General features: G+C 48.4%; 1 protein-coding gene across 1 annotated transcript; it reads left to right on the top strand.

Moving 5' to 3' along the window:
• The first annotated feature begins 1,756 nt into the window (after positions 1-1,756).
• KLHL38 (kelch-like family member 38) lies at positions 1,757-8,336 on the top strand. Its single transcript, XM_012660822.1, has 3 exons — positions 1,757-3,123; positions 6,987-7,092; positions 7,986-8,336. Exons 1-3 carry the CDS (start codon positions 1,774-1,776, stop codon positions 8,273-8,275), a joined length of 1,746 nt encoding a protein of 581 aa, XP_012516276.1. The 5' UTR covers positions 1,757-1,773; the 3' UTR covers positions 8,276-8,336.
• The last annotated feature ends 2,574 nt before the right edge of the window (positions 8,337-10,910 follow it).

The following is a 10,910-nucleotide window of genomic DNA, read 5'->3' as shown; positions in this document are numbered from 1 at the left end:
CAGGACAGACCCCTTTCACTCTCCCCGGTGGTTCTAAAGCCTCCATGTGGCTCTGATTCTTATCAGTGGCGGTTGCCTCTTCTCCCTCCTCCCTCCTCCTCCCCCTCCTCCCTCTTCTTCCTCCTCCTCCTCCTCCTCCCCCTGCCCCTTCTCTCTGTCCCTGGAGCAACATGCCTTGCCTCCTGCCTCTAGCTCAAGCCTGCCAGACAAGAGAAAATGGAAAAGTAAAACAGAAAAGGAAGCCTGAGCTATAAAAAAGAACTAGCTGAAGAGCAATCGGCACGTGTCTGGCAGAGACAGACGCAACAGGGGGAGCACAGCCTTGCCACTTTCAAACGGAAGCTCCCGGGGTAAGGAGGCCCGACAAAGGTTTGGTCTTTCACGAGTCTGGAAACTCCAGGGTGCTCAACAAAAAACAACTTATGTCACGATTCCATCACCTTAAAGCCTGGAGGAGGAAGTCACAGCCCTCTCCACTGATTCTGCCAGGCAGATGGTGGGAAATAGAAATCCACTGAACAGCACCCACAAGCCCAGCTTCTGGCTTCCCCCTGTGACCACCTGCCACCTTCAACATGGCCCAGAGCCATCTTTAGTGACTCTCCATAGGTCACAGTAACCTGTTTACAGACATCTAGAATTCCCAGGTACTTTTAGGACAAGGGACTCAGATGGTTCCAAGTGGGCAGCAAAGTCTTCTCTAAGAGAAGCTGTTCCTCCCCATCTATTTTTGCCGATGTAAACACTTGCCAAGGAAACAAAGCATGTGAGCATGCGCGGGCCCTGCAGGCCCTCGGGTTGCTGCAAAAGGCAACTGGAAAGTCACATGTCGTAACAGTGGAAAGTACATATGCAACTATTCTTAGCCCTGGAATGTATACACTGTCTCCCTGCCCAGCAGTCCTTGCACAAAGCTCTAGAAAACTGTGAAAGTGCCTTCAGCATAAACAAATCCAGAACTCTCCTAGGACAAATCATTTGCCAACTAAAGGAAAGGCCTGAGGGTTTATGGTTTTGCTCGGAGCTAGAGGTGGAAACTCTCTTGGGGGACAAGTTGGACTAGGCATCGGTGGATGTCACTGCTGCAAAACAAGGTAAATACCTCTAATGCTTAATTCTTCTGCCGGTAGACTGTCTGCCAGCTGTCATCCAATAAACCAGGGTATTGTTTGGTCTCTGCTTTCTATTTATTCCACCTTTAAAACAAAGCCAAAAAGGCTCTGTGAAGTCATGTTTTTAAAAATATATGTATATTGCAAAGGCCCATTTTCATCCCTCATTTCTGTCTGGTTACCAGAGGGCCACACCCCCAGGATGTCATCCTTGGGAATGGGAATGACTAACAGCCAGAAAAAGAAGTTTAGATGAGTTTACTAAATAACAGATACGCCAAGAATCTGGAAAAAGTCTTATGCATGTCTGCTGGTCAAATGTGTGGACCGTTGTCTTGCTACAGGCTAACATTTCAGCCCCTGGCAGTCAAGTGACTTCCGACAACCCTGGTTTTGTGGTTGTTTTTTTCTCTGATTAGCTGAAGATGCTATTTGCCTGTGACCCTTGAGAACAATCATAACCAAAAAGAGACACGTTAGCTCTGAGGTCTGGGGTCTGCTCTTCCCTATGCTATATTCCTGGTGACACCCACAAACGTCTTGGTGAAGCGATATAGATGCGCCGAGTCTCGGAGCCCCCACAGCTTGAACCCTCCAGCACATGCCACTAAGAAAGGTTTGACTTGTGCTCCCTCTCAGGGCTTCCTCCCCTCTCTGTAGGATGGGCGAGGAGTCGCCAGACGGGCTGCTCTTCAAAGACCATGACTTCTCCTCCGACTTGCTGCTGCAGCTCAATGGCTTAAGACAAAGCAGGATCCTAACTGACGTGAGCATCTGCACCGGCACCCAGGAGGTCCCCTGCCACCGCAATGTGCTGGCCTCCAGCAGCCCCTACTTCCGGGCCATGTTCTGCAGCAGCTTCCGGGAGAACAGAGAGGCCAAAGTCCAGCTGAAAGGCATCGACTCCCCAACCCTGGACCGGATTGTGTCCTATGTGTACACGGGGGAGGTGTGCATCGCCGCCGACAACGTCCTTCCCTTGATGGAGGCCGCTTCCATGCTGCAGTACCCCAAGCTGTTTGAGGCCTGCTCCTCATTCCTGCAGAGCCAGCTGGCCCCCAGCAACTGCCTGGGCATGCTCAGGCTCGCTGAAATCCTAAGCTGCGAGACCCTCAAGAAGAAAGCCAGGGAGGTAGCCCTGACATACTTCCCAGAGGTGGCCGCATCTGCTGACCTGAAGGAGCTCTGCGCCTTGGAGTTGAGAGACTACCTCGGAGATGACGGGCTCTGTGGGGAGGAGGAAAAGGTGTTTGAGGCCCTCATGGCTTGGATCAAGCACGACCTCCAGGCCCGGAAACGACATGTTCAGGAACTGTTCGAGCAGGTCAGGCTCCAGTACATCCACCCAGCCTTCTTCCACCACTTCATCGCCAACGACGCCCTCCTGCAATCCTCGCCTGCATGCCAGACCATCTTGGAGATGGCGAAGAGGCAGCTGTTCTCTTTGTATGGCACCAGCGTCCCAGACTGCAAACCCCTGTCGCATGTTCCTCCAAGAAACTCTTACCAAGATTTCCTCATCCTCTTGGGGGGACGGAAGGACAGCCAGCAGACCACCAGGGATGTCCTGCTGTACAGTAGACAGACTGGCCAATGGCAGAACCTCGCCAAACTCCCCACCCGGCTGTACAAGGCCTCGGCCGTCACCTTGCACCGCAGCGTCTACGTGCTCGGGGGCATGGCTGTCAGCTCAGGGAGGAGTCAGGTCAGCCACAACGTCTACATCTTCTCTCTGAAACTCAATCAGTGGAGGCTGGGGGAGCCCATGCTGGCAGCCCGCTACTCTCACAGAAGCACCGCCCATAAGAACTTCATCTTCTCCATCGGGGGCATTGGGGAAGGGCAGGAGCTCATGGGCTCCATGGAGAGGTATGACAGCATCTTCAACGTCTGGGAGAATATGGCCAGCATGCCAGTGGGGGTTCTCCATCCTGCCGTTGCTGTGAAAGACCAAAGACTCTACCTCTTTGGGGGAGAGGACATCATGCAGAACCCTGTGCGCCTTATCCAGGTAAATGGCTGGTTCTTCCCATCATGTAAGTACATGAGTGTGTGTGCGTACACACACATACATACACATGCATGCATAAACATGCACACACATACACCCCAACACACATACACATGTATTTACACATATCCATACACTCACATATATCCATACGCCTATACATATATGCACACACATACATGCATACAAACATGCATACATGCATGAATGCATGAATGCACACACATACATGCTTATCATTTGCAAGGAAAGGAGGAAGGGAGGGAAAGAGGAAGAGAAGGAGGAAAGAAGAATCATTTTCAGCAAGATTTTTCAATTCATGAATTCTTTTAGTGCAAGACTAATACATACAAAGGTATATTAAATACAATCCCTATCCACAAAGAACTTTTCTTAATTTCAGGAGAAAAAATATATCTAAAAATTCAAGCTAGAACACATTGAATGTCAGATAGTGAAGTCCTATAGGAATTTGGCAGATGCTTCTAACCTAAATCAGCAAAAGAAGATACCCAAACCTTGGACCACACCTCTGTTCCAAATCCCCCGGAATGTGACCTCAGATCCGCTCAATCAAAATCTCTTTGTGTGGGATCCTAAAATTCATGGTTTACAAAAGTCTCCGGGAGATTCTAAGGTGCAGCCAGGTTGAGCTTAAATGATAGGTAGATATCAACTTCACTAACAAGCTGTCTGAGAAGGATGATTAATAAAGGCCATATTTCAGAATATTACGTGTTTTCCAACTCTATGCAAGTTTCTAGTAATCTCTGCAGTTCATCTAATGATTTGAAAAACTTGAGCAATGAGCTTATCATTATAGATAATCAAGAAGACCCCATGAGATGTGCTTTGTCTATTTGCACGAGTTATGTTGAGCACCAACCCCTGTGAAGGCCCTGGGGACATGAGAGGGAACAGCCATTACACATAATGCTCAAGGAGCTGACACGACCAGTGCAATTCAGATGCTGCATAGAGGGGTGCTCTAAGAGCACAGGGGGTGCTCTAACCCAGTCTGGAAGGATTCAGAGAGAGCATTAGATTCAGGGAACACTGGAGAGAGTCCTGTGAGGTTGGCTGAAGCTGATTTGAGCAGACAGGCAGGAGAGGAGAGATGGCAGGTGAGGGTGAAGATAAAAGAGAAGGAAGAAGGTGGGGTGGATGCTAAGAGAGCATGGAACTGAAGCTCTGACGTGGGCAGAGATGAGGGAGCTTCTCCGCCACTTGAAGCAGGAGTCAGTTGTCTATTGAATGAGGGGGTGTGTTCCTGGGTAAGAGAACAGCTTGTCCAAAGGCCCTGAAGCACAGAAGAACCCAGCCCCCTGCCTTGAGGAACTGAAAGAATGAAAACTAGTTGCAGCCCAAAGCAAGGAGAAAGGCAGTGTGCCAAGAGGTAACTGGGTGCGGTATTAGTCCTCACATGATCTCCATCAGCCCCTTCCCAAGCCACCCAAGCAACCTCCTCTACCCAGAGCCCCTCCTACAAAAATTCTGGAACATTCTTGAGGGATGGGTATTTGTGGAGATGAGGCTGGTCTGGCAAGGCTCTGGGCCTTATCAAGGAATTGGGATTCTCCTGAGAGTACCTGGATGTCATTAAAGGGTTTCAGATAGGGTGGGTGAGGTGATCAAATTTGCATTTTTAGAAGTTCCCTCTGGACACCTTGTAGAAAAGGGATTGGAGGGGCCAGAAAGGACAAAAGGAGGAGAATTGGGAAACTCTTCTAGAGTTCCAGGCAAGGGATACAGATGGCTTGCACTTGGTTGGTGCCAGTGGGGACTTTTTCTTGACTTCACTTCTCCAGCCCGTATTTTCGGCTCTTCCTTGATCATCTAGGCAGATTCTTTGTCTTTCCAGAATTACTCTTCCAAACTGTGCTCCTTTACTTGAACTGGGAGAGACATTCTGCTGAATGTCTGACCACACAACACAGATATAGCAAAGTGCTTCTATGTAAAGCTAGATCTCCTCCCTCTCTTTTGGCTATTTTTCAAAATAGAGTCAACAACTATGCTGGATTTCACTTTGCAAAATTCCCAGCAACTTCCTAAGAGCAAAATGCAAAGCTCAAAAAAGCTTTAAGCTGGCATATCAAGAGACACATAGTACGTCAAACAAAATCATTGCAAAGCCAAAAAATATTAAGCTTATGAGTGAGCCTTTTACACTGCAGCAGTGGGAAGAGAGAAAAGGGTCAAAGTATTCATTTGGATGCTTTTCTTATGTACTTAGCACTAGCTTGGAAATGGGAATTTTACTCATTCAAATATAGTTTAAAAGGAATGCTTGGAGTCACTTGACAGAGCAGGTTGGATTTTCAGGCATAGGCTGGGAGTTTTTATCACAAGATGGTTCGTGTGCATGCATGCATTCTTTTAAGAACCACACTACAATAGGCTCACTATGCAAATTGTATGTGTGCATGTACCTTTCCACCTGACCTCCTTTCTATCTGTTTCTGGATGGCATTGAGCAAGTTCTTTACCATAACAAAGCATCACTTTCTCCACTGGTCAAAGATCATCCTTTGTTATCCTTGCCCCAGACTCTCTGGGGAATTATGAGGATTATAAGCAAATGTTTAATCTATTTTTGAAACCATACCCAAAGCTGATAGAGAACAGAAGGTCAGGAGGCAATTACTCACTCAACTAAAATGCAACCAGTGTTTGCTTTTCTTCCAAGGATCCCACTTTCCAGAGAGTTTGTTGCCTTCGTATTTTCAAATGAAATGATGAGGTTTCACAGCCATCGTGACTACCGCTGTCTCTAGCACTTGGCCCCCTCCAGGCTTCACTAACTTGAAGGACTGACAGAGACCTCAAGAGGTCCCCAGTCTCAAAATCCTCCGTCAGCAAAGGCCACATTTTCCTGGCCCCAGGCAGAGCTACGGACATGGTGGTCAAGAGCATGAACTCTGGGCTCAAACCAGACCAGCTCTCCCACTCGCTGTAGCTGTATGACCTTGGGCATGTCACTTAACCTCTCTGGTCAACGGTCTAATCTGGAAACGGGAGGACATAATAGTACCTACCCCATACGATGGTTATGAAGATAAAATCTGATAATAATGTTGACAAGTATATTTTATATGAAAGAATTTCCAGCAAAGAATACTGCACCATTTCCTCTGTAAATAAATGTTTGTGTTCCTTCTTTTCATATATTAATATAAAATCCAACCTATATCTCTTGTACTAAATTTTGCTCATAATGAACTAATTTACATTTGATATTTGGATTTGAAACCGAGGACATTAGCAGAAAAACAGGTTTTGGGAATGATGACTTGACGTACTGTTTCAGAACATGCCGGAGGAGCCTGCCTCTCCTCTCTGGTCTTTCTTCCCTTCCTCGTGCTTCATTTTTCCTAAGGCTCTAATGACTTTCGGGCATGAACTGTTCAAAAGCCTTCTTCACTTAGCCTCAAATTTATTCTTGGCTCTACGACCCTCTTGGATATGGCAGAACATATAGGAATTTAAACATAAGGTAGAAATAAAAATGATTGAAAAATTGTTGGTTTTCTGAACGCCCTAATTGCTCCATTTCTCATTAAAAGAAAAAAAAATGTTCCGAGCAAGGTAAGTGAAACATATACTGTGATGCAGAACTCTTGGTCCACTGTATAGAAATCCAGCCACTGATCTCATGGGGCCACATAAAGACCAATTTCTAATAATATTCTTTTATCTGTTATTTAATAATATTTTGTTTATTAACAGAACTGTAGGTATATTTTTTAAACCGAAGAAAAGTAGAAAGAAAAAACTCACTTCTAGTTCACCCTCTTAATTAATACTTCTGTCTTTTAAAAAAATATTTAAGATGCAGTGACATGATTCTGTTTGTCCCTCAGGTTTATCACATTTCCAGAAACACGTGGTTCAAAATGGAGACTAGAGTGATCAAGAATGTGTGCGCCCCTGCAGTGGTGCTCGGGGAGCGGATTGTCATTGTGGGAGGTGAGTTTGAACAGAGGGTCGCGGGGCTGGACACAAACTTGACATCTCCCATGGAAAGAACAGGCACTAACAGACAGATGTTATTCTATAAGACAGTCCTTTTAACAGCACATCCATCCAACCAGGGGAGCGTGGACAATCTGACAAGACTCTTTCCTCATCCAGAATTTCTCCCTGTTTTTATCTGTAAATAATGGATGAAATAATACATATTTCACAGAGTTGTTGTGTTAATAAAACGTACTCATGTATCTAAAGTACTTAACACTATCCCAGACATACGGTAAATAAAAAATGCTTCCTATTGTTAATAATATTAGCTACTAATAGTTATTTCTCTGTAATCTCAGTATAGTGTCATGGTTAAGCGGACTAGTTTTGGGGTTAGCTGGACCTGGGTTGAAATCCTGGCTCTGCCACTAACTGGCTATATATATGCTCTTTAGCAAGTTATATATCTTTCTGTGCCTCAGTTTGCCCATCAGTAAAATGGGGATCCTAAAAGTACCTACCAGATAGGGCTGTTGTGGGGACCCACTTTTGAGTTTCCAAAGGGTCCTTCTTGGGACTGTTACAGCTCTTGGATGGGTATATGAGAGATGAAAATGCCAATGAGATTGAGAAAGTTACTAGAACTGGGAGGCTGCTCCCAATCTAAGAACAGCTTATGTGTTGCCTTGACTCAGGGTGAAGGATGCCGGGCCAGAGCCAGATAGATCTGGGTGCTACCCCCAGCTCTGCCACATGCCGGGCCTTGGTGGGTTGCCACAACATCCCACACTAGCTCAGAGCCCTGTCCTCCGTGTCAGGCAGCGGTGGGGATCAGAGGCAGCCCAGGACTGCTGACCTCCCGTCCCAGACGAGAGGTTGCCCACGTGTCTTTTGGTTCTCAGGTTACACAAGGAGGATTCTTGCCTATGACCCTCAGTCCAACAAATTTGTCAAATGTGCGGACATGAAGGACCGGACAATGCACCACGGGGCCACGGTGATGGGGAACAAGCTGTATGTGACAGGCGGGCGGCGGCTGACCACAGACTGCAACATTGAAGACTCAGCCTCCTTCGATTGCTATGACCCTGAGACAGACACCTGGACATCCCAGGGACAGCTGCCTCACAAACTCTTCGATCACGCCTGCCTCACTCTCCAGTGTATACCCCACATGTCCACCCTCCCATGAGGTTGTCGAGAAACCCGTCTTATCCAAGATGCCTTCTGCTATAAGGGATGGAAACCCAACTCCAAAGAGCTCAGCCCTAAAAGGATTAAGAACAGGGAGGGCTCACAGGACTGAAGTACCAGAGCCTGGAGGCCTGGAACTAATTCTCTCCACTCTCTCTCTCTCCCCCTCCCATCTCTGTCTTTATCCTGTCTCTCCCCTATGCCCATCTCTCTTCTCTCTCTCTCTCTCTCAACCCACTTTCCTCCCTTTTTACCTCATTTCTATTAAGCTTCATTCTACAAACAAGCTTCTTTATCCACACAGGGTGAGGACAATGACAACTGATAAACTCGGACTCACATCCCCTAGCTTCGCATCTTCAGGAGAGCACTTTACCTTTATCTATATATTAAACCTAAAAACGATGCTGAAGACCCTTTTGGAACTCCATGCCTACCTCTCGAGCTGGTCACTGTTGCCAGGGACTGTGCTGCTGTAACTGGCTAGTCCTGGATCACGTCCCCACGGGCAGAGGTGGGGTTAACCATTGTGACTGACAGCCCATGTAACCAGGTAGAAGCAGGTCCCCAAAGGAAGAAATTCTGGGCTGAAAAAAACCATATGTACCCAGGGCAACACTGAAATCTAGAATTGGAGGACCAAGAGATCCAAGAGGGTTCCTGGAAACACTTGGTCCAGGTGGCAGCGTGAGAAATTGGCCATACCGTGTTTCTCTGTGTTCTGTGGACGTAGTACATTGAAATTCCAGAGAAGTATGTGCAATTCTGTATCTAGCGTTTGTAAAATTGTCCTGCACCATCAGAATAAAGTTTGTTTCTGGTGCCAAATGATGTTTTTCTCCATCCTCTGAGGAGCTATAAAACTGCAGAATTAATTGAGATTTTCATTTTGGTACATGTTATGAGAATTGCTTTTCTGGGGAAAGCCAACAAATTCCTTCAGCGCTTACGGCAATCGCTGCCCTCAGATGCCAGGGCTGACGACCTCTGTCGCACCCTTCGTCTGCAAGTGCCCCCACGCTGGCTCAGCCCCCAGCTCAGGAATGAGCTGACGCGCAGAGCAGCGGTTCTCAGTGCCGCCTGCACATGGCAATCACCCAGGAAGACGTTTGAAATCGGGGCTGAGCCCCACTCGAGATGGACGAACAGGGATTCTCAGAGGTGGGGCCCAGGACTCTGTATGTTTGGAAAGCTTCCCAGATGGCTGACATGTGCAGTCATGGTCAAGAACCACTGCCCTGCTCAGCTGCAGGCACCAAAGAGCTTCATGGCTGGTTTCCTTCCCATCCTGTCCTGGCCAGCCCTGTCCCAACCCCGTGCTGGCAAAGTTCTCTCCCCACCGATGGAAGCATCTGGAATAAGACTTGCTGCCCAGAGCCTGGCACCAGAGTGCCCCCTCCCAAGTGGTAGCCTTCCTCCCCACGGGCTCTCTGGGTCCAGGTTCTGGACTTTTCCTTTCCTCCTCATTTGTATGCCTTGCACTTTGGCTTCTCCTGCTGGAGTCTGAAGCTCTGCCCTGCTGCCCAGACCACCTGGCAGTGGTCCAGAGTTCCCGCCTGGATTGTCAGTCCTGCCTCAGCCTGCACACTGTCCCCTGAGCTACGGGCTGGCATTGTACTGCAACCTCCTCTCTTTGAACCCCTCTGCTCAGGCTCTCAGTTCTGCTCTCCCTGAAGCTGCACTCGGGAAGACAACCAATGACTCCTGCAGCGCCCAAACTGGCAGCCCATTTCTCTTCCCTGTCCTACTTGCGTGGTCAGCAGCAGAGGACACTGCTGGCCCATCCTCCTTCTTCAAACCCCTTCCTCACCCAGCTCTGGGACGCCACCTGCTCCTGCTTCCCCTCTGACTCCCCCAGGCTTCATTCTTGTCTCCTCGTTTTCCTGACGAATAAACGCGGGTACACTCCAGGGCTCAGTTTTCTCTAATTCCAGACCCCAGTGCTTACTCTACCCCTCCACTGTGATGTTAAATAGATACCTCAAACTCAGTGAGTTCCAGACCACTCTCACCTCACCAAACCTACTCCTCCCAAGCCTCCCCCACCCGGGAGAGGACAACACCTTTCCTTCAGTGTCTCAGCCCAAAGCCACGGGCTACTCCTGACCCCTCTCCTCTCCCGTACTCTGTCTGCTCCAGATATATCCAGAGCCCAACCACGCCCCACCATCCCCGCACTGACTCACATCCAGCCGCCACCTTTTCTCATCCGATGTTACAATGGCGCCATCACTGGTCTCTCTGCTTCTACCTTGGCCTCCTGAATCTCCTCTCAACACAGCAGCCTGTGTGATCTTTTGAAAACGTAAGTCAAAATAGGTCATTTCCCTGTTTAAAACCCTCCGAAGCCTTGCCAGCTTTCTCAGCTGAGTCTCGGGACCTGCAAGATCCCCCTGCCTCCCTGTGGCCTCTCAGCTGTCATCTCTATTGTCACTTTCCCACCACGTCCCCCTCGCTCAGCATTGGCTGTGCTGCCCTTCAGGCTCCCACGGTCCAACAGGCCCACTTTCTGCTTTCACGCTTGCTGCGCCCTCCACCTGAAAACACTTGTCCCGCATGTCACGCCCACGTGTTTCGCTCCCTACTCCCCCGCAGGGCTCCACTCAAAGGAGCCTTCCCTGACCACCCTTCAC

This window comes from Propithecus coquereli, unplaced genomic scaffold (assembly GCF_000956105.1).
Source record: "Propithecus coquereli isolate 6110/MARCELLA unplaced genomic scaffold, Pcoq_1.0 Scaffold68, whole genome shotgun sequence".
NCBI lineage: Eukaryota > Metazoa > Chordata > Mammalia > Primates > Indriidae > Propithecus > Propithecus coquereli.
Note: the sequence above shows the minus strand (reverse complement) of the source record. Positions and strands in the feature narration are given on the sequence as shown.